This window comes from Neolamprologus multifasciatus, chromosome 15 (genome assembly GCF_963576455.1).
Source record: "Neolamprologus multifasciatus chromosome 15, fNeoMul1.2, whole genome shotgun sequence".
Taxonomy (NCBI): domain Eukaryota; kingdom Metazoa; phylum Chordata; class Actinopteri; order Cichliformes; family Cichlidae; genus Neolamprologus; species Neolamprologus multifasciatus.
In genome coordinates, this window is record NC_140453.1 from 20,815,317 (window position 1) to 20,839,901 (window position 24,585).

The 24,585-nt window shown below is 37.8% G+C and overlaps 1 protein-coding gene across 1 annotated transcript; it reads left to right on the top strand.

Annotated features, from left to right (window-relative positions):
- Positions 1 to 8,008: 8,008 nt before the first annotated feature.
- On the top strand, positions 8,009 to 18,830 carry vgll2a (vestigial-like family member 2a). The gene is made up of 4 exons (XM_085133987.1): positions 8,009 to 8,350; positions 9,864 to 10,101; positions 12,986 to 13,483; positions 15,454 to 18,830. Exons 1-4 carry the CDS (start codon positions 8,273 to 8,275, stop codon positions 15,495 to 15,497), a joined length of 858 nt encoding a protein of 285 aa, XP_084990113.1. The 5' UTR covers positions 8,009 to 8,272; the 3' UTR covers positions 15,498 to 18,830.
- Positions 18,831 to 24,585: the final 5,755 nt, after the last annotated feature.

The window sequence follows — 24,585 nt, forward strand, 5'->3', positions numbered from 1 at the left end:
TGTATATTATTGCCTTATATTGCAGTTTTTAAAAAGGCTCTTGTAGTGTAGATATATTATTAATTTTGTTCTGACATGCAGAATATACATTAATTTAAAACACACACACATGCATATATATATATATATATATATATATATATATATATATATATATATATATATTATAACAGTTAGACAGTAACGTGTGAAGCAGCAGTACACACAGAAACACACACACAGACACTGTCCTTGATGGGGTACTGGTAGACCATTGGTAAATGGAGGGTCATGGTCGGGTCTTCCTCATCTTGTGGTCAAACAAAACCGGCACACTCCTCCACCATCAAGGAAAAGCTAGGATGGTTTAACAGGATGAACTGTAATGACCACACTTATAAACACACACACACACACACACACACACACACACATGCTCATTCATTCTCATGTACGTGCATCATGTTAAATGTAAAATGATTCAACATTTTTGTGTTTCAGCTTCTTTGATGTGAAGACTTCTTGTTTTTGTGATTAATAAAAACCTGAATATGTTTGGCTCTGGACTGAACAAAACAAGAGGTCTCAAGTTCCCATCTTCCATCTAGGTATTACATGTCCATGTCCAAATATGGATACCACAGGACAAAAAATAAAATAATAATTACAGCCCCAAATGAAAGAACAACCTGAAGAAAACCACATTTATTTTCTTCAGGCCCCAAGGACATAATATTCTGGGTAGAAAACATTCTCCTGTAAATAATGTTTTACTAATATATCTTAAAAAACCCCCAATAATGTCAAAACACATTCTTTAATTTGGAAATATCATCTTAGTGACAAAAAAAAATGGATAAACCAATTAAATGGAGTGTATGAAAATGAAGGTAATTACCTACAAACCAAAATTAGGGACAAATGAAAATGGCTCCTGCTGATCAGAAGCTATGGCAAAGGATTGTCTTGCAATAAACACAACAAAGCGAGACACAACCTTGAATACTATAGGTGCAAAGGAAGTGTTATTCTCTTCTATTCTGTTGTGTGTTATTAAATGTAATTTATTTCACTGCAGTTTAAACTATCTATATTATATCACTATATATCACTATATTAATACCTCATTACAAGTTGTTCCCCTGTTTATGTTTATGTGTCTACAGCTTTGCTGCTGTGGTGTAACCGACTAATACAACTAATGGTGCATTAAGCCCAAATAAAATATAGTTTTCCAAAATGTACAAAACTGATCATGACAACTAACTAACTATTTTGATCTGCCTGCCTATGTCACGGTTTGGCAGGGCAAACTGTGGGGGTGTAGGGAAGGAGGACCCAGACGCGGAGCTCTGTGTGCTTAGCAGTGCGTTTATTTACAGTGATGGAAAAACATGACAATAAATCCCCATGCTCTCCTGACTCCTGTGACGTGTCCTCTTCCCAGTGCTAGTACTCCTGTCTCCGCTTCTCCGTGATGAGCACCCCGTGCTCGCTGTCCTCTCGTCTCCCCGCTACTCCTGGGGACATAAGAGAGAGGCAGCCGTCAGACACACAATAATGCAGCAGACTTAAACTAGGAACTGGTCGAGAGACTAACGTGAAGCCACGCAATGATCCAGCGTCGGTGGGAGCTCCAAGACTCTCCCAAGTAGCTCCCCCGACGAGCCCTGATCAGCAGCAGGTGTGTAGCTTCAGGTGTGGCCAGTCCCCTAGCAGGGCCACACCCACCAGGCCTGAAGGCACCTGTAAACAAGTGTTCAGACACACCTGCACCCATACACACACACACACACACACACACTCATATCTACATGGAGAAGAGGGGCAGCAACACCAAAAATACATATAATATAACAAGTCCATGACTGCCCATGGTCTGAGCGACCCAGGACCCTGACAGCCTATCTAAGCTCTTTCTAATCGAAGGTTTGACATCTGCTTTAAAGTTGTACAGAGGGAAGAGACGTCATCACACTCATGGTGGGACTTCAAAACAAATGAAAACAAAAAAATTGATTCACTGAAGTTTTCACCTCTCTAGAGGAAAATGAAACAGTACTCTGTCTTTGGTAGACATAACATGAGGATCAGCTACACAGTTGCCAGTGCCAGGAGTGTGTGTACAGGTTTGTGTGTGTGTGTAGGTTTGTGTGTGTGTGTTTGCACATTTGTCACAGCTTCCAATCCCAGGCGGGCACACCGGAGTCAGTTTTCAGCTCAAACTCCAGAGCTGTTTATTGTGTGCTAAAGAGCACTGATGTTTTTGTGCGTGTGTGCGTTTTAATGCTAAAACATGTCCGGGAAAGACAGAGCATGCATAGGATCATGTACTGTAAGTCCACAGGCATGAAAGGTTAATTTGGGTTCAAAATGCATTTCTCATTTGATCCACAAAAGAATCTAAATGATTTAAGCTTTGAAAACCTAGCATATATACAATATTATTACAGTTGAATTATTGTTAAATGTTCCAATCACCTGTTAGATTTGGGAAAAGATCATTATTTATGGAATTAACGATCCCTTCATAATGCTAACCCTGCAGGTTCAGAAATGTGTGTTAAAATTTAAAGTCAAGAAAAAATGAAGACGTCCCGTGTCTTTTTCTGATTACTGATTTTTTGCCTCATCTTGGTGGAAACTTGTCAAGAATTCTGAAAAGGAAAAAACAGCCATTGAGCTTTTTTTGTTAGTCAGATTGAAACTGCAATGACCTGAAGCTAAAGTGGATTTTGGCTATTTCCTTCTACAAGGGATTGCTATAGCAGGTGTTATCAGAGTTTGACCACAGATGCCCGACCACCTGCAGAAGGCGAACCTTTCACTTACCAAGCAAACATGGTAACCACTTTATGATTGAAGACAATGGTTTACTAAGTTCTTTCATACAAGTAATACTAATGTAGACAAGATGGTGACAAATGCTTAAGTTCCAAAGTTGGGATTTAAAATAAAGCTTACCAGTCAAGTGAAATGAAGTATGGCTCAATCTACTGTTTTCCCTTCCTGTTAAAGAGATCATCTGCTTTTACTTTGTGTTTATTGAGGCTTTTGCACCGATGCAAACTGAGTTACTTCACAACATCTCATTATCTTTGGTCATGGAGCACTTATCTAAATCCATGTTACCAAATGCTTCCCACAAGGAAAGATTTTAACGAAGCAGCATAATATTCATGGTTCACATGTAGGGTTAACCAGCACAAAAGTTCATACGGCAAGTTAAAAAATAAAGAGGAAGAGACTCCAGTAACGTCAGCAGTTGACTTCCTGCTTTGCTGCTGTTGTTTTTGAGAGGACGTGTTCATATCTCAAGTTGTGACCATATAAAATCATGTCAATGTAGAAAAGACACAAGAAAAGGCAAAGTTTTCGAGCATCTGTTAAACTGATGCTCAACTTCTGCCTTGACTTGGACTGCCCCGAAATAGCTTAAAAAAAGCATTCTTTCTCCTTCAATGTTTATCTGTGGTGAAATAATTTCATACGAAGAACACCTCCAGATTCTTCCAAAAACCTTCTCTCAAATCTATCAAACCTGTGAGTGACAGCAGATAACACTCCTGATTGAAAATTCCTCATTGAACCTTGGCGGTCCCAGTTCCATAATACACACACACAGGCCGATCATTGAATGGTGCCTGTGAGATGAGCTGAGCTGCACTTCAATAGAAGATATTTTGGGTTTTAATAGCTTCTCTGGGGCACTTGTGGTGGGGAACAGGTGTGCTGGTTGTTGGAGGGGGTCAGCTAAAAGGACAGTCGAGTGCCAGAATGACAAAATCAGTACAAAGGATTATTACTGCACAGGGGGAAAATTCAACATAATGGTTACATTAGTGTGCACTCCCATTTTTTATCTGTAATGTTTATTTATAGCCCAGCTTTGCTCTTTACACAGGTTTTTAAAACTTTTCTAACATTTAATTAGCATGCAGTATGATTTGTGAGTCAGTTATTATGGTAATGTTGAAACAATAATCTTTCAGCTAAATGCAAAATGATAGGAAATGCTTTTTTCCTTTGGACAAATTGGTCAACACAACAAGCCTGCACTGTAAAATCTAATTAGTTCACAGAAGTCAAAAAAAAACAAAACATGTAAAGTTGTTGCCTCAAAAAAATTGAGTAAAGTTTTACTTAAGATGATTAAGTTAGGGCAGCTTACCCATTTTGAGTACACTGTACAACCTTGTTAGTTCCCAGAACTCAAAAAAACTATGTAAACTCGTTGCCTCAAAAAATTGAGTAAAGTTTACTAAAGATGACTGTTAGGACAGTTAAGGCAACTTATTCATTGCAAGTCTGCAGTATTAAGAATAACTTGATATTTCAGGCTGTACAATACTAATTGTTTACCTACTGGCAAACATTTCAAGAAGAAAAAAAAAGTTATGTTTTTTAGCTGTGCTCCTCCGCCATTGCCGGGCTTACAAGTATGCACAGGCTCCAACAACCATGGCTGACAAATGCATTCTCCTTTTCCCCAGACTACCCTTTCTGGGTCACAAAATAACCTTTTAAGATATTTTGCAGGCAAAAAATGTAGCTGTGTAATGCTCAAATATCTACTTAATTTTTCAAAATATCACATATTTGCAAAAGTTTTCAGAGAGCTCCATTATCTACCAGCGCGATAGCTGACCGGGAGGTCAAGGCTTGATAGAGTCCGCGAGCACAGCTAACTCCTGGCCTGTGGTCTTTTGTGATTCAGGTTAAACATGATATATATAGTTAGTTACTTATGGCTATGGATTGAAAATACCCCCACACCCCTCCCCTAACGGCTGTTTTTAAGGCTGTGGTGTTAATTTTTAAGTAACATGAGCCCAGCGGCAGCAGCAACGCTAGGCTAACACTAACTAGCTAGCAAGATTATAAACCTGGTGCTAAACTAAGAGAAGCCACAAAATCAGTTTGAAAAAGAGTAAACATTTACTCACCAAGTCAGTGTATCAGGTAAAGATGCACAGCAATGACAACAATAATATCTTGTACTGAAGCTTCTCCAGGTTTGCTCAACATATTCCATAACAAATGCTGGCACCATGAACATGCGACTGATCCCAGAGGGAGGAGGACGGTAGTCACGTGGCATTTTCAACACACATCTTTCATCCTTTGCACTGAGAAGCAAAACTTCCAGCTTACTTAGTTTTTTCTAAGTAAAGAAAACTCAAATAAATTGAGTTTATCAGCGTTTTTACATAAAAAAAAAGTACTGGTAACTTATTTAAATCGAGTTCTAATAACAAATTGATAAAAACTGAGTTCAGCTTATTTAATATTTTTAATTAAACACAATATTAGTTTTTACAGTGTGAGGAAACTTTTGGATCACATGCTTTGTTGAGCCTTGGATCTCCTGACTGTGAGTCAGTGGGATTCGCATGTGTAATGCAATATCTATTCTGAGCATATTAGACCTTGCAGATTCAAAATAACAATTTTTTAACAATAACAACTAAAGTGAACCAAGAAGACCGGTTTGGCAAAAAAGAAAAAAGAAAGAAAGAAAAATAAGAAGAAAGAAATATAAAAAAATGCTGATGAAAAGGCAAACAAATAAACAAACAACAAAGTTTTAATAACTCTGGTGGGAAGTAAACATATCTTTTTTAACATTTTTAGGACGATAATACTATTGAGATTAAAAATATCATTGGCAGCAGTTCAGAAAGATGTGGTTACATAACAATAACACCAACACACACAAATACACACTGCAAAATTCACCAAGAAAGTTCACACATATACGTAAGAGTGCGATACGAAAGCATCCAGACTAAATTAAATCAAAACGTCAGAAATGTAATCAGCGCAAACACAAGGAAGCAGATGCAGTAATGTTCATAACATCTGCTGACTGAAATATTATCTGAAGTATAATATGTAATATGAAGTATTATCCTCCAGGGCTCTTAAAATGATCTTAAATTATTTTAGTATGATTCAGCTTCAAACCTTTGTCCTTTGAAATTCTGTAGAACACAATAAGCAAAAATAAAAAAAATTAAAGCACAGTATACCATATAGTATATTAAAGAATATAATCACGTGAATCACCTGATAGAAATAAAAATGAGAAAAAACAAAAGAAAAGCTAAAAGTGAGCTGATGTCTATTAGCATAATACATTGTTTTTATTACACTGTAATAAGTTTATTCTTGTGCTGTTGTTTTATAATTGTCAGTAATATTGTTAGCAGAGCTTGAAACAAATATAACTGCTGTATATCATTGTGTTATATTGTAGCTTTAAAAAAAGACTCTCGGAGTGTAATTATATTACTAGTTTTGTCCTGACATTGGCTTTGTAGATGTTAAATACACCAGATTAAATTAAAACCTGGTGAAGCTGCGTGTTACAGTAAGTCTATGAATTATGACTTTTTGTATTTTCTTTCATGTAGATCACACACAAGTCTCCATATTTATACACACTCACACTGACATACCACCATACCGGGAACAAACTATCTGACCTTTGACCTCCAGAATTTGGGCAGCCGTTGAGGGATTGGGGAAGTTCATAGCTTTACATTCCACTCATTGGTTGGTTTCATTTGTTTACTCATTCAATTAGCAGGAAGCAGCAGTTGTTACATTCTCAACTGTGACTTCAACCACAAGGAAAACTTCAGCTGGGAGCAATGACAGCAGCTCTGCACCATCATACTCACCATAAAGTCTTACTGATGGAAGTTAACATAACCGACTTGTCAGCATAGTCTTTGTTTAACCCAGTATCATTGGGTATTACACTGATTTTTAATTTGGGGAAATATCATTTTCAAAAATCATGGTACTTACTATACAACGTACAAAAGCAGAAACCTAATTTCCCATGTTTAAGAGAAAAAACTAAATAGAACAAAAACTTACAACTTGATATGGTGTTGATTATTGATTAGCGTATTATTATTGTTAATAATGAAAATAAGAATAAAGACAAGTTACCAGGTAACCTGGTGCCACATAGGTTCCCCACAGACCCACCGCAGTGTCTGGGTAAAAATACACTGCTCAAACACAACATTAAAAGCCACATGTCTCCGTACAGTGTCAGCCCATCGGGACACGGGACCTCTGAGGTCATCCTGTGGTGTATGGCAGAGTTACAGCAGGTCCTTTGGATCCTGTGTTTTAAAGTCTCACTTCAGCACATCTATATGTTAGAAACAAACAAACAAACAAACAAAAGAATGTCATGTCCCAAGGTTTTCAGCAGAAGGCAAGCGGCACTGTAAAATGAGACAGATCAGTTTAAATAAATGGCATTTATATGGCACTATGTTGAAACATCAGTCGTCTCAAGGCGGTTTAGTATGGTAAAACATTAATGAGAGCTCCCCTAAGACTTAGATTAGACTTGAGCACCACTTGATGATGGTAGGGAGGAAGAATGACCTATTAACAGGAAGTGACCTCTGACCGATCTAGGTTCAGGATGTTCATGTCACCTTTCTTTAATGATGTGGCTGCCAGTGTAGTTAATTTGGACCAATATGCTAATACTTGACTCTATTTTTAATTATTTGAAGACATTTACACCCAACACTCCCAACAATGCAGACAAATCCAGAAATTTTAGAATAAAGTCATCATTTTTTTAACTACCATGTAAAAAGTTCCTTACAGACATGAGTTTGTCCTCACAAGTGAAATATTTACAAAATTAATTTCATAATAATTTTAAATAAAGTAACTAAATAGACATTTGACAGTATTTTGTCGCAGCATCACTTTCAAGGTCAACAATGAACTTTTATATGTTTTGTATTAATGTTCATGTGAATCACAGCAGTGCTTAAATATAGTCACTTAATTGGAAATAATGAAGGAAGAAGTTTTGTAAAAAAATAAATAAAAAAAAATTCCACGACTATAATTACAGAGTTTTCATAGAGCACAGTATAATAGTATAATTATCAAAACTATAAGTGAAGATTTTTTCATTTTTTCCAGCAGACGCCTGAGCTCCACGCTTCAGCGGTGTCCTTTGGTGTTCAATAATTAGAAGCCCATTACGGCGGAGGCGGAGCTCTGTGCTCGGATTGGTAGGAAGGAGGTGTCAGAATGGGTGTGTGGCGGGAGGAGGAGGAGGAGGGTTGGAAGCTGTAGGGGTTCCCTTCAGTGTGAGTGCAGTGCGTAAAGAGCGCAGAGCGGCTCAACGGAGAGAGTCTGAGAGTGTGCCGCTTTCCACCACTTCCTGGATTACTGTTTGAGCTCCGTCCGACCATACACGCTCTATCAATGAAGCTTGGTTCTTATCCGTGATTTCTTCGCCATGAGCTGCCTGGATGTGATGTACCAAGTGTTTGGTCCTCAGCCTTATTTCAGCTCCTACAGCCCCTATCACCACCAGGTACGGAACACACAGACAAAGTGTTTTATAAGACTTATATCTTCACTTTAGGCTGCAAGCCACATGCAGAAACTTTATTTAAGGTCAATAAAACTTTATTACGCATAAATCCAAAAGATAAAGGCCATTAAAGCGCACAATCGAAACTTACAGCCCTTAAAAGCACTTTTTAAAAACAGCGCGCATTTAAAATGTGTTAAACAGACAGTTAATCACCGCTTAGGATCTTATAAAAATGACTGTATCACTGCGCTACCTGCTGCAAGGCTCAAACTCGCTACACAAAACGTAAAGTGTAAAGAAGTTTAAAACTCAATTTTGCGTCAACAGTTTATGTTGTTTGCATTTTTGTCACTGTTAAGTTACCTCATAGGTTATATATGTGGTATAGAGTCAATTGCAGTATTAGATAAACATTCTAATTTAACGTGGTCAAAAGTACAACTAAAATAAAATAATGATAAAAAAAGATTTAATGAAGACTTATTTGCTTTACAATCTTTTATCTCTTTAAGTGTTTTAAAATGTATTTATTTATTTATTTTCTTGCCTTGAAATATTTTTATGTGTATTCAGACTGCAACAGACATTATTTGCTATGCGGGTTTTATCTTTAAGTGCAGTTAAAGTAACATCAGTAAGTTTAAAGTAATATTGTCACTTTTTGAAAGTATATCTCAGATTGTTCTCAGCTTAAATGTCCTTCATCTACTAACAAAACTTTTCATATTATATTTGCTTCTGCCAGGGGACTTCTGAAGCCTGCAAGGGTCATAAGTTAGAGAGTGACTAGTTTTAAACAGGCTTTTCTAGACCTGTTAAAGAGCTTCTTTTTTTACTCTTAAAAACTCTCAGTCAACATCTACACATATTTCGCATAGTGCCACAACTCACTTTGTCTGGTCTAAACAGCCTGGGGATGAGCCTTTTCCAGCTACACCACATGATTATAGTCTAGATTTTCAGTGCTTGCTAGACAGCAAATTCTAATCCTTTATTTTGTTTAGTCATTTAAACTAAATTCATCATATAACACAGTAATTATATATGCCCTGATGTTACTTAAGTCATTTACATATTGTTTTAACACTGTTATTTATAGATTTTTATTTGTAATTATCAGTTACTATGCACACCTTTAATGCATTATTATATTTAAAAACAACCACTTCACTTCACATGTTGATAATATCAGCATGTTCCAGTTTATTCATTCATACCTGGACGTATTAGGTGGGTTTTTTTTAAAAAAAATGACCAAACACTGCAAAAAACTTTATTTTTAAATTTCAAAATTAATGCCAAATTTGTAAGTTATTATATTTAGACAATGCAGTCTCAGACAAGCAGATGTTAACTGGGTTCCTTCATCTTCCTCTAAAACCTGCTGTGTCCTTATAGAAATATATTTTTGATGTCAAATGTCATGTCAATACAAAAAATTATATATGCATCAGAAGCATGAATATATTGTTTTATTACAATCATATACATATATCTGTGTCCTTTTTAGAAGTTGGCTTTGTATTCCAAAATGCAAGACCACCAGGACAGCGGCAGCCGGCTTGGCCCCCCAGCGATCAAAGAGGAGGACAAGGAGCTGCCGCCCGGTGCCGAGTACCTGAGTTCCCGCTGTGTCCTCTTCACTTACTTCCAGGGCGATATCAGCGCGGTGGTGGATGAACACTTCAGCCGAGCTCTCAGCCAGACGAGTGCATACCCCGCGTCGAGCAGCCACAAGGCCGTAAGAGGTGTGTAGTGGTTTTTTTTGTATATATGTATGTATGTGTATACATACACACACATGTGTGTATTAGTGGATTATTTTGGATTATTTTAGAGTTGTCAGTATTTTGAGAATTGTAGGCAACATTTCTCAACATTTCACATTTCTACTCATGAAATGCCTTAATATTCTCAGGTTGTGTGGTGTGTGTTCTTTTTTCTGATGTTGACATTGGCGGGCTCAGCGTTGTGGCCCTTTTCCGCTGGTGATACTTAAATATTCCTGTATATTTGCCACTTATTTCTTTTAGTGGAGTTTTATGCTGCTTTTCATTGTCTTTAAATATTAAAGTGATTGAGTAGAATCAATTATGCCCCAGGCATCTATTTACATGCACTGGTGTGATATTTTTAAATGTGTAATGTCAACTCCTCCAAATTTTTATAGTGGTTTTTTTTTTTTAGGAATTGTCCATGTGTATAGAAAGGATAATGGAAAGTTGTGTGTCACGTATGTCCCCAAAACGTGTGTATGTCTTTACAATTGTAGGATTGATTTTAATGCCACCTTTGGCTGTGAACCATCACTAACGATGATGAAAACTGCTATTTAACTTTAGTGGTAGAAAATTACAAGTGAAATAACTGATAGTATCTATTAAATATAGGAAACATTATACATATGATGAATACAAATAGTATGATAAGTAGGTATTCAATAAGTAGGCGTAATTCAGCCTGATCTTGTGAATAAAAAGAAGAATTTAGTCTATAAAGAAACGCCTCTGAAACAGCTTTCAGATTATTTAGAGGGAGAGACGTGTTTCATATGCACCACAAGTGTGATAATGGTCCATTGTGCAAATATCTTAAAATGAAAACAGAAGTTTTACTGACTATTACAGTAAAATCACATATATAGAATCATTTTTTATTAAAAAAAACATCATGCTCACCATAATTATATGTTGTGTCCTTCTAAGGGGGGAAAAAGTTTTTAATTGAGCCTTGACTTTGCAATTTCCAAGGAAAAGTCAGTGGAATAATACTGCTTCAACACTACTGTGACTTCATCAGAGTCAGAGGCCCAATTACAATCTGGCAGCTACACCCCCCTCCCTGCATGCTTTCAGTCCCTTTGCGCCTTTGCGTGGACGGTCCCCCACATTAAGTGCTATTCCAAACCAATTAGCCGTGAGTGGAAGTGGGTTATAAACCCACCAAAGCCAAAGCTGCGCCAGTGCAGGCTTACTAACCACACTCTGTGAAGGAAATGAAATGAAACGGAGCAGTTGCATTTTCCAATAAGTAATGGACCCGATCTTAATACATCCAGTCACTCCAGATGCTGATTACAAGTTCCTGTTTTGAGCTGAGAAAGGCGAGAACATCCCAGAGGTTGCCGCTACGATTCTACCATATCCATTAATTAAGCGATCCTTCAGCAGCCACAAGTGTGACTCTTCGTGGAGTTACACTTGTGACGGAGCGGGAGTGTGAAGGGGCCGGATTGGAATTGGACCAGCGCACAAAAACACGAAGCAAACTGATGATCAACCCACACCTGATCTAATTGGTTTAGGCTAGAATTCTCAGGAAGTAATGAATCCAAGACAGGGGGGGTTTCCATAATTGGTGCCCAAGTGCAATGTCGCCAACACCATAAGAGAAAGACGACGATGCAGATAAAAAAAATACTAAAAGAATTCAGTGAATTTTACGAGTCCCAAAGGAAATATGAGAATGAAATAACTCAACTACACCTGAGCACTCATGTCTGAATTTGTATTTTTTATTGTGTAAACTATGGGAACGAAAAAGAGATGATAACAAAAACATATGACAATATGTTAAGAAATCCACATTGTGTTGCTGCCAGTTATCTAATTTGGAGTGATTTAAAATATATGCAACAACAGGAATATCTTTACAGGGTCAGATTAAAGATGGTGAGAGCTACATATTTATCCAAAGATAGAAATTCAGTGCACAATTAAAAGTATTTGCCAGGAATTTTCTCATTTATTTTTTTGTATATCGCTTTTAATGACATTACATCTATCACAGGTTTCGCTGAAGTGAAATCCTTTTTAGGGTCATGTTAACCGGTGATTCTTTCCATCAGCTAAAGAATTAAAAGAAACTGAATTGGTATCCCCATTAATATTCAGTTTTAGCTGTGTAAACATAAAGGGATGATAAAAGCCGACATAAAAGGATTCATCCCTTTATTATTTTTGAAATCTATGCTGAATTGCATAGATTTTGAGTTGCTTTTCATTTCTTCCTGTTTAGCAAACACTTTTTAAATCCAGCACCTTTATGTAAGTTTTATTAGCAAAAAAATGACCAATTGTGAGTGAAGAAGGAATTTAAATTGTCGTACCATTTTGTAACAAAACTTACTATCCTCAAGCCTCACAATTATTATTATTATTATTACTCAGCAGCGCTTGCTTTAAAATTGCATCGACTATTTTGCAGTCATTGATTATCTTGTACATAAAATATCAGAAAAATGTGAGAAATGACCATCACAAACACCACATTGCCAAGAACACAGCTTCAAATTTCATTTTTAAACTGTCTAAAAAAAACAAACTGATTCCACTTGCAGTGATATTAAAGAAAGAAAAGCAGCAAAATTCACATTAAAGGAGCTGAAAAGACCGTATTTTATGCTTTTTTGCCTTAAAAAGATGATTGATAAGTTGCGATAAATTCAATACGCATACCATAAATTATGACGCTAAAAATGATCCTTGTTTCAAAACAACAGTCAAGAATGAACCTTCAACCACAATGTGTTAACATTATTCAAGCTACATACTTTTTAAAAGTCTAAATAAGTAGGTGTGACATGCTTGTGAAATGAGTTTCCTTTATTAATTTGCATTTCTATCTTCACAGATGGATCCTTTCCTATGAGCCAGAGAAGTTTCCCTCCGTCTTTCTGGAACAGCTCCTACCAGCCGTCAGTCTCCTCCACACTTGGCAGCGCTCTGTCGGCTCCCCACACAGAGCTCTCCTTTCCAGGTGACCCTTACTCCTCTGCCTCCCTGCACAGCCACCTCCACCAGCCCAGCCCCGATGCCTGGCACCCATCCCACCACCACCACCATCACCACCATCACCCTTACTCGCTAGGAGGTGCTATAAGCACCCAGAGCTCAGCTTACCCACGTCCAGGTGTTCACGAGATGTACGGCACAGCGTTTGACCCACGCTACGGCTCGCTGCTGGTGCCGTCAGTGAGGTCGCACCACCGCCTGACGTCCGGCAGCTCGGTGCCGGGGCCCAGTGGCTCTCCCTGTGACCTCGGGGGTAAAGGGGAATCGGGGACGGGGTCGGCCTGGAGCGGTGCCTTCACGGGAGCAGGAACAGAGATTGGACTGAACATGGACACAGGTACTGCCAATTTTGAAGTTGATTTATTTTAGGATCTGCATAGAAAACTGCATCTTCTGTCCTTCAGGTAACAGAAAATTCAACTCAAGTGGGCACTTGAGCTAAAATAGACAGAAAAAAGAAGAAACAGCTGGATGATCAACAGGAGGATCTCTCCTCATCAGAATTGCAACAACTGTCATATGCACTAAACAAATTGAACTAACAATAGACTGAACTGGAGCACACATAGAAACTGTTTTACAACAGTTTCTCTGCACAGTTATGACAAAATGACTTTTACACCAGCTTTTTAGTCAGCAGCCTATTTTTAGTAAAACAGTGATAAAACAATGATGAGCTTTGTGCTTGGGGAAGAGAGGCCCAGCAATTCAACAACCAAGTTTAATCAAAAATCACAAATATTTTTGTTTGAGTAGAACCGCTTTCTTTGTAAAATAGTTCCAAACCAAGCACTGGAAGGTAAATTTTGCAATTAAAAAAACCCTCAATTAAATTTTTGGATATCTTCTTGTCATCACATTAGTTAAAAATAATCCTTTAACATGCAAAATTTAACATTTTTAGATATCTAAAGTTATTTGAATCCTATTTTAGGCCTTAGCTTTCAGATTAAGATGTATTACGCTTTCTCTATTAATGCTCTCTTAGCTTTTGTTATGAAACAATGCAAACTTCATGAATGGTTAGAGAAGAAAAACGAATTAATGGCAGAATCCTGCAGGCCCTCAGATTGCATGTCGGCTGGTCATTGTTTACTTAAAATGTTAGCTTAAATAAAGAGAGACCTGTTATGTTTTTCTTTATTTACTGTCATACATATTTTTGTCAGTATATGAGCCAAAAGCTCAGGTTTATTACTGCTCTAAACACTTGATTTTTGAAAGTTCTTCCTAGTTTTAGGAATGAGTGTGGATATCCAAAAGAAATCCTAAAAGAAAGTTGGCTTAATCTGCTTGTGTAAATCATCCAATACTCTAGTACTGAGTAATAATAGGACTGAGAACTCCTCGGATATCAAAGATCTCAGAAAGAGCACGACCTTTAATTGGAAATTGAGATAAAAATGTTTTCCCACACTAAGAGATTCAAAGCAAACATAAGAATAATTGTTTTATATTGATTTGTTGTTGTGAGGTTAGAACAGAACAGTCTTAATACAAATTGCAGACTGGATTGATTTAAATGCTGCGTCGCATTCTTCTCATTGGATTTGTTCTCATTGGTAATTAGTATTGGTGAAAGACACCGAGAACAGACGTATCTGTGAAGTGTCAGTTACTGGATTTTTTTCTTTTAAATACTGTTTGAGAGAAATGAAAGGCTCAGGAAAACTGTGTAATGAGATGCAAGGTTAACTTGTTATGGGGCTGAAGTAATTGAAACAAAATCAATCAATTGAGCTTAAGATGTGAGCTTACACTTTGACTTCGAGTCGATGAAAACCACCCATGAAAACCAGTAAGTGACATTCATATTGACACTGATATCAGTCTTTTAAATGGATTTTCTGCTGTCTATATTGACATGCTAAACCTTTGCTGCTTGTTTGTGCAGATGTTGAACTTGGTTTGTCAAAAAGCGCACTCATTTAGAAAACTAATTAATAAATGAGGCTGCTCTAGCATTCATTATAACATTCTCTTTCTGTGTATCTCTCAATATCTAATTGGGGGGGAAACAGCTTTAGTAACATACTGTGAAAAGCAGAATGAAATAACGATCTGTTTCCCTGCCTGAGATCAACTTACACAAGTGGTTTAAACCAACAAACTGGCTGTCAATCAGCACCTTAACACCAGCTGTCAACTTTCTTTTCTGTTGCTGTCGCGCTTTCATCCCCCTCTGCCTCGGGCAGTTCCTTCTGCTTTTATCAACAGGGCATTTGCGCCTCGTTTTCTAATCTACCTTCTTTTCGTCCCTTTTCCTTCTCTGCCTTTTTTTCCTGCTTTTCTCTCCTTTTCTCTCAGGTCTGCCAGCACAGGATAAGAGCAAGGATTTGTACTGGTTTTAGAGACCACTGAGCCCCCCCTTCCCCCTCTTATTGTCTACTACTTCGGCTGTAGCCGCTTTCCTGCACTCCTGCTCTACTCTATTGCTGTTGTGGGATGACTGACAGAAAATTTGACAGATAGACAAAAACAGTGAGGCAGCAGTTTCTTTTTCCTTCTGTAACGGCTTCTGGTTTACTTGCAGCTCTGTGTTACAGCGGACTGTGCAGCAGCAGTGCAGCCCTGCTGAGCTGAACGGCAACAGTGTGGATACACAGTGAACATGGAAACAAAAGTGGACTCGCAGAGGGGAGAGAGAGAAAATATGATCTTGATGGATATGGACAAAGACAAGACTCTTTGTGCTTCTGTAACAGGCAGGGACAACATTCCTAAAGTGGAAAAAGTCTTTGGACAGACGGACAGAGACACATGTGCTGTCGGACTCCAAAGACTAGCGCCTGAAAGGACTTGGCAGGACTTGCCTCACTGGGGCAACTGGGCTCAGACACTAGGAGTGTGTTATGGCTGGAGGAAAGGCCACGCTGGTGTCAAGGAGGCAGCACAGCAAGATTTTGGCAGAGAGCGAAGGGAGGAGGACAAACGTTTTGGGTATACATGGAGTAATGTTTTATCCGGCACAACACAGTACACATTAAATGTAACCTGAATGAATGAATTTCAACTGATATCAAAATATATTTAAGCCATGATTACAGCTTCAAAAATTTAAAGAGGCATATTTTTCCTGGCTTGTAGCGCTAAATATCCATCTTAACTGTTTTGATGTGAGATGCCCACTGTTTTATACATCAGCTGCCTTCTCCTAAAATTGCACTAAGTGACAATGTGGTGTTTAAAGTGGCAGACATAGCAGCAGTATGTCATTCCAGAAAAAATGAGCACATCATATTTTTTTTAAATCCACCATCTAGAACTATTTCCTGTCTACCAAATTCAACCCTGTCTTTTCTTAGTTTTTTTCCCATGTGCCACATGGAAACTATGTTCAGCAGGTGTAGCTTGGCATGAAAAAAGCAAAACAAAACAGGCTCCTGGGTCATGATTTATAGAAGGAGACACAATTGCAGTTTTTTAAAAATATCCACATTATTGGTGCTTTGAACACCACAAGATGAATGCTGTGTAGTTCCACTGAATTCAAGAGAAAGGCAGCTAGTATCTCCAAAACTGGGAAAATATGGGAAAATGTGTGAAGTTCCTTTAAGTGTGCTCATACTTTTTAAAGATGAAGCAAACTGTTGTCTCATATGGCGCCGCGCAAAGTTAGGGCTCAGTAACACAGACCTGAAGATCAATCAGTAATCCCCGCAACCTCTAGTCGTGAGGGACAAATGTGGATTTGTTGAGCCATTGGTGAATGGTTGCTTGTGGTTGGTGGCCGCCACCAGGTAAATCGTTGCCCGGAGATGCTGACTCATCTGCAAAGACTTGCCATTCACTCGCCAAGATGTTGTGAAACTTAATAGTGTGAAGCTGGAACTGCCTTCAAAGTAAAAGTGACTTACTACTGAAACCAACTCAGTTTAAAGTGCACAGTTTTTACTTCAAGGGCCAAAGGTCTCCATTTCAAATTTGCATCGCAGTTTTGACAGTTTCACTTTGCTTTTTGAGTAGTCGGCGAGTGTTAACAGACAAGTCAGCATGACTGAGGAACTCTGCTTTTGACTGAAGCAATCGCAAGGACGTTTTTAGTGCTGCGCTGTATATCTCCATGTAACCATTTTGACATTACCAACCTCAAAAAAACAGCTTTCAGTCTCAGTCACACTTCAGCATAGCTAACCAGATGTCACCGCTTGGCATCTAGGCCTGTGTGACTGAGGATTTAATATATATGACAATACCACAACAAAGATGTTGGAAAACAAATCAATATCTTTACAAAATGTAGGAATGCAGACTTTGTTGCCTTTGAGTGCAGCAGGCTGTTAGCTCAGTAAGCATAGATTTGATGATTCCAAAACATCTCAAGTGCATTTGGTTTAAAATTTAAAATGTTTTCATCAAGGTTACTGCAGAAGCATTACATGTTGTATCACATGCTGAAATTATTACACCAATTATACTGGAATGTTTTGCTGCCTTTCTGTTTTATTTGTGTTTATACTGAAAATCTCAAGGTTCAGGAACTTGTGATTTTTAAAAATCTCAAGTTCCTGTTTTCTTGGCATATTAAGCACATTGTTGGCCCTGACAGGAAAACCTCTTCCACCAACATGTGATGTAAAGGTCTCGTAACGTTTTATTTGTAGTCCAAATTGAATCACACTTTAGGATATCACAGGATATTAGGATATCACACTTTTCAAACTTCACCAAATCACCAAATCAGTGCTTGCTTGAAAACACTGCCAACTGCTTCTTCTTGGTCATAACCCAAACAAAAATAACCCAAAATACACTATTAAAGGGGACCTGTTATTGCTTTCTTTACTATTTTTGGTCATTCACAATAATTCACACATTTTTTTCTTTATGTTTTGCATGGAAAATTGGAAATAGGAGCAGTATAGTGGAGCATGTGCAAACACAAATGCAAAGTTTGGCCATTATGAAACAGCTTGAAAGTCAATATTTGGTATGACCACCTTTATTCTTCAATATAGACTCTTTTAGGCAGTTTTCTTGTTTTTTCTTGAAGTAGTCTTCAAGAATAGTTCTCCAGGCTTCTTGAAGGATATTCAGAACTCTTCTTTGGATGTTGGGTGCCTTTTGTCATGATGAACCCACACTGCTTCAGTAATATTGAGCTCAGGAGCAGCAAACTCATGACTGGTACCGTTCCATTGTGTGATTTTCTATTCGGGTGTGCTTTCTGTGCATTGGCACACCTGAATAGAAGCCATTGCCAATCAAATGCTTTCCAGATGGTGTTGCATGGTGTGTCAAAATCCAATAGTACTTTTCTGTGATCACAATTCCGTCAATTTTGATAAGATCACCAACACCACTGGTTAAAATGGAGCCTCAAACCATGACAGAGCCTCCACCATGTTCCTCAGATTGCTGGAGACACTCATTGGTGTCCTTGCCTCGTCCGTACATGTAGAAAACTATTTGAACCAAAAATGTAAAATTTCAATTTATCACTCCATAAGAACTGTTGCCAGTGATTTTCAGCTATGTCCATTACATCAACCCTTTCTCCCTATTTCCCTTCCATAAGAGTGGCTTCTTGACAGCCACTCTTCCCCTGAGACATTTTCTAATGAGGCTTCAGCAAACAACAAATGGATCAGCTGAAGGGCCAGATTCATCTCCAGGTCCTGTGTTAGGTCTTTGTTGGATATTTTTCTTTTTAAATTTCTTATATATATATATATATATATATATATATATATATATATATATATATTACACCTTTCACTTCTTCTTTTGTCCTTCATTTGTCAGGTTTCTTCAATTTTGTTTAAGACAGTGTTCATCATGGCAGGAGATTTAAATTGTTGAGCTAGTAGGTCTTTGGGAATCACCTTGTTGGTGCAAAAATATGATTTTATTCCTTTTAAACTGTTATCTTTGGTGTTTTTCATAGATTCAGCTATAGGAATGTGCTTATGCAGCAGCTTGCTACTAGCAAAGTGCCTACTGTAGATATACAATTTAAAACTGGTTCTTTGCTAGGTTGTTACTGTAGACATAACAGTGGTTAATGCTTTGAGTTAGGTGCCTTTTTATACTTGAACGATTTAAGGGTTCTCTGAAAATGGTCAGGTACAAGGACTAGACTAAAAATGAAAGAAAAAGCAGGAAAATGGCCAAAGAAAACAGTGATTCGTGTAAAGCTACTCTGGTAGAGTCCAAGAATGAAAGTTCTGAGCTGTAAATAAGCATTATAGGTCCCCTTTACACAATGATAACTCATGTCACAGAAAATATACTGTGAAATGGCGATACATTTACAGGTTAACTGAGACATTTGGTGTTGGTTGAAAAACCACTTAAAGTGGATTAAAGCATGTTGCCATGGTATATATTTAATGTAAAACTACTTGATGGGTCGAACTGCATAACCAGAGCCTTTTACCTACCGCTGATAGACTAAAGGAGGGACATTTCTACGACAGCAGCAGATTGACCTCTAAACTTCACTGCAGAGTGGACTGTGCTTACCTCTTTGTTATGAGCGTTTTATGAAACTGTATGGCTGTGTCAGCAAAAGAAATGTGAACTTCACACGAATGGCTGCTGAGTGAGAGAGAAAGAGTGGCGAGGTCTTTCAGATGAATGAGGAGAACGTCGGCTATTTGAGGCCACTTGACTCTTTCTCTCCCTCCTCTCATGCAGCTGTCATCGACAACTGCTCTTCAACTCAGCGAACACACACATGGACGCACACTGTCCTACTGTGCAGTGTCCGAGCCAGGCCCACGGACTCGATAAAGGGAGCATTTAGTGTGAGCAGAGTCCCGCCCTACTGGGACAACTGGTGCGATGTAAGTGGAGGGAGCAGAGGACGAACACACAACTGTCAAAAGTAATTTGTGAGCTTGGATGTATGTACATGCGTGTGTCTATTTCTATACTTACAAGGGTCACAATATCCAGCCAGCCCAAAAACTGACAACAATTCAGGCATCATTTTGTCGTTTGCACTCTGCTAATCGTAAGATGTCGATTATTCATAGGATTATACTAAAGGTTCAGGATAAATGGCATTATTTTATCTGGGTTTAAGTGAATTTGCTTACAGAAATACTGTGTGTGAGGCTGCAGCCTGATATAGCTTCTGTGTCCTATGTCTTTGATTTTCATTGTCCAAATTACACACAAGACAATTTGCTTAAATGTAATGAACATGGCTTTGGTAGTGAAGTCTGTTTCTGTCCTGCATGGTCCACGGGAAGTATCTGGTTACACTGGGAAGTGGATCAGAAAACTTGTTTTGAGCCTTCTCTTAAACAAAAGCTAACAGAAACTTGGTGGCAGTTTCCTGAAAAGGTAAAGTTAGCAGTTGGTTAACAGCATAAATTTGTATAGTTAACCAAAATTAAAACTGACCAAAGAATCATAAACCATTTCAGTGTAACCCCATCAAATGGATTACACTGAAAATAAGCTAATAAAATAAGCTGAAAGTAAGTTTAAAAAAGATTTCATATGTTTTTCCTTATTTTCTGTTATATATACATACAGTTAAAATTGGGAATGTTCACATTCACCAAGGCCTGTGGTTCAAATAATGAGGTCAGCATGCAAACAAGTAATCCATGTGAGCCAAAATCTCAGGCTTCAGTTTCAGGCAGTTTTTTTCTTCTCCTGGTATGAGATCAAAAAGATTGGATATCGCTAATGTGGCCATCTGCTGTTAAACCTTTATGTTTAAAAGAAGCAGCAAAGAGAAAAAAAAATAGATAAATTGGCTTGTTTCAGACAGAGGATCATCTGAGAGAGGCATGGGCCAGCATAACATAAATAAGGATTGTTTTGAACTACAAAGCTTATGTTTCTCAGTCAGTGGCTCATTCATTAGCTTCTTGACTTCCAGCTAAATTTCTTTCACAATTATAGATGTTCAGCGGGGAAAGTTTTACGGGACACTTCCCACCTTGAATTCACTGATTCCTCCATGCCATTTGAAACCACCCCGGCCTCCTCATTATGTACTCTTGGCATTGTTGACTTAGGTATGCATGGTTCTCAAATTTTTCTGAGATGCCCTCCTTGAAAAGCTAAGAAACACTCCCGTCTTCTCTCTCCAGCTGTGCAAATTTTATTGATAATCTACAACCACAGGGGCACAACAAATAAAAAAATCATGTTAAATTTGACCGACAACATACTAGTAACATAAAGTAAATATTTATTAAGGCAGGAGAAAGTTTGTCCCTGCTGATATCGAGCTAGATCACACCGTTTTTCATCTGTCCAGCCACATTTGGTTGTGTAGGTCCCGTCTAAATTCACTCATTGTTTTGGATTTTTGTTTTTTAATAAACACAAAAGAACTTTTCTTGAATGTGCCACGCTTTTTTTTAACCAGCTGTTTTTGGCTGTAATACATCCTGGAGGAAGCATGCAGGTCTCAGACCTCTTGCAGTTTTACATCTTGTTTTGGCTGTGTTTTTATTTTAAAAAACGAGAGAGAAAAAAAAGCCTTTGTCAGGCCAGTAATGCATTTAAAACAAGTCCTTACAAGAATAGCAATGTGTTATTTTGCATCGTGTGTATCTGTGTAAGTCTGAAGTGACCACCTCTGCAGCCATTTATGTGAAACTGTGAAATACTACTCTGTCATTTTGTAAAATACGTTTTCCGGGTACATTCTGTAAATCAACAGCCACAGCATGCAGCAGTGTTCTCTGTGAATATATTGATATATGACCTGAAGTATTGTTTCTGTCAATCTTGCTCCAGTGTAAAGTCTTTGTTTGTATTTGCTTTCTGCCTGTAACTATAAAGTGACAGCTCTGTCAGGTTCAAAGATGTATTGGCTCTCTCCTCAGTGACTGCTGCTCTGTTATTTTCTTCAAGCAGTGAAATGCCAAAAAGGTTTGAACAGAGTTTACTGCTGAATAAATAAAGCACTGTTCAACATTAGAAAGCTTGCTTGTGGTTAGCTGTCCACTCACATTATCTATTTACTGTTGAGACTACTTGTGAAGTTTCTATCTATCTATCTATCTATCTATCTATCTATCTATCTATCTATCTATCTATCTATCTATCTATCTATCTATCTATCTATCTATCTATCTATCTATCTATCTATCTATCTATCTATCTATCTATCTATCTATCTATCTATCTATCTATCTATCTATCTATCTATCTATCAAGCATCTCAAATAAGCAGTTTCCTCCATAACCCATGCACAAATTATTCTATATTTTATGCTCTCTTCCTTTTCTGTGTGTGCGTATGCAAAATATTTATTGCATTTTCTAACTTTTTTATTACAAACTGGTGTGAGATTGTGTTTCAACTGCCCCCACTCCCCAAAACGAAGACTTGGCCTGTACTCAAGGCTGTGGGTTTTATTCCCACTATCCACTCTATGTACTTCCCCCACTCTCCGTGTTTTCCTTCATGTTATTCCACTGACAATATCTGACAACACAAATTTCCTGGTTTTCTGCTTCTCTGCTTTGCTTTCATCGTTGCAAAAAGCAGAGATGAGATCTTTTGCTTTCCTTTTGGAGTTAATGTATGACAAACTCCAGCTTGCACTGGGGTGGTTTGCAGCTGAGTGTCAAGTCTAAGGCAACGGTTCTCCACTGTGAAAGAGTGGAAAGTGTAGTAAAATTTACACCACTAAATATGAGAATTATAATCCTCAAAATTCTACATTTTTACTATTATTTTCTATTAGAATTAAAACCGAGAGGTTTGTAAACCTAGTGGAGGCTTTATTAGTTTTATCCACTTAAACCTTTTTATTATCTACATTTTTGATTCTCATATTCCACAAAGACCCTCCCAGCTCTGCTTCTGTATGGCTTGCATTCACTGCCTGGTTAGTGTTAAGGTTGGCCACTCATTGTCAGAGTAAGGGTGAATATTGTGGAAATACAAATGAGTGGCAGGATGGAAATAAGTGTCAAATGTCGGCAAAATCATCAGTATGAATACAAACAAATATTTAACCTTTGGGAATTTTATTTACTGAAGAGAAAATCTATTAATTTTGGACCCTGTTATGTTTAGAATATTTTCTTTGACTTGGGATCATGGATTTATTGAGAGCCGGATACAGTGATGCAGGGATTAGATTGTTGTAGCCCAAGTGGGAATTGAATTTAGTGAAATTTAATTGGAGGGGATACTTTTGGATAGATGTAGTGCTTAAAAGCCCATTTCCAATGTAATGGATGATTAAATGACTAAAAAGTGATTAAAACTGAACATCTGAAAAAACAACTCTTCTGGTTTTTCAGGACGGTAAAGAGAAAGCTCGCCTTTTAATGTTGTGACTGTCGACCAAAAAATCTGATTCAAATTCCTCGCAGTGCTCCTAACCTGACTGACCTGATTGCGCCCAGTTGATAAAAGCCATTCAGTGAAGTAAGCAATGTTTGTGTTGCTTTTCTGAAACTCCAGTTGCCCTTGCAGCCTAAATGACTGGTCATCCATCTGGCTCTGATGATTTCCTCTGTGACAATACATACATACAAAAAATGCTCCCTAAATGCACTCACTCAGCTTTCAATCATCCAGAAGGTTTAGTGATGAGTAAGAGTTGTCTGTGGGTACCCATTTAGGAAAGAGCTACCAAATGTATGCTTTAAACTTTCTCATCACAAGTCTTTGACGTAACTAATGGGGGAGGGTAAAATTAAGTTGGCCAATGTTTATTTATTTATGATCTTTTGCACTTTAACATTGAAGGAAGCGCGTGGGGTCCTTAAAGATTGTAGCTGTCATAAAAAACACAGCAGGAAGCTGATGCTTGGCTGCAGGACTCGACAGCAGTACATCTGGCATGTCACTTAATTTCATGCGTGATTTAAATTTTTCAAATACCACTACACTAGCGAAAAGATATGTTTACTATGGCATACCAGGCAGCTTAAATGTATAATATTATTGACCACTAATAGCTCTAAGCAACATATTGAGAAGAGGGGCTGTCAATATTAACTGGATACATTCTCATTCATTGTTGTTATCATATGAGCACATCTATTAGCAATTAATAGTGCACAAATAACACTGTTCAAGCAATAAATGTGCAAAACATGAACTATTTCTATTGTAAGAAATAGTGTAAGAACTATTTCTTACACTAAAGAAAGTGTAAGAAACTCTGCAAATGTTTTATTTCTTTTTGTTTTCTCACTCGAGGAGTTGGAAGCACGGTCCTGATAAGTCCATGAGGAATGAGGCTGCCCCACTGTCAAATCGTGAAGTGGATGAAGTGGCCCTCTGTGACACATCATGTCGCTCCTGCAGTTTTGTAATTACACAACGTTTATAGTGCTGGGATGCTAAAAACAGTAGAAGCTTGCAGGCATTCGAACGTTTTAAATAGACAAAAAAATAGTGAATTAATGTGAAATCAATGAATTTCAATTTTTGATTAATCATGCTGGTTGATAAATAGTGAAGTATATTGATTGTTTGATAATTACCAATCGTCTGCTCTG

Bases quoted from the DNA above. Each gene is read 5' to 3' on its own strand.
- vgll2a (XM_085133987.1), top strand. From the start codon at position 8,273: ATGAGCTGCCTGGATGTGATGTACCAAGTGTTTGGTCCTCAGCCTTAT. The intron at 8,351-9,863 runs GTACGGAACACA...TGTCCTTTTTAG, and splicing joins ACAGCCCCTATCACCACCAG to AAGTTGGCTTTGTATTCCAA. The intron at 10,102-12,985 runs GTGTGTAGTGGT...CTATCTTCACAG, and splicing joins CAGCCACAAGGCCGTAAGAG to ATGGATCCTTTCCTATGAGC.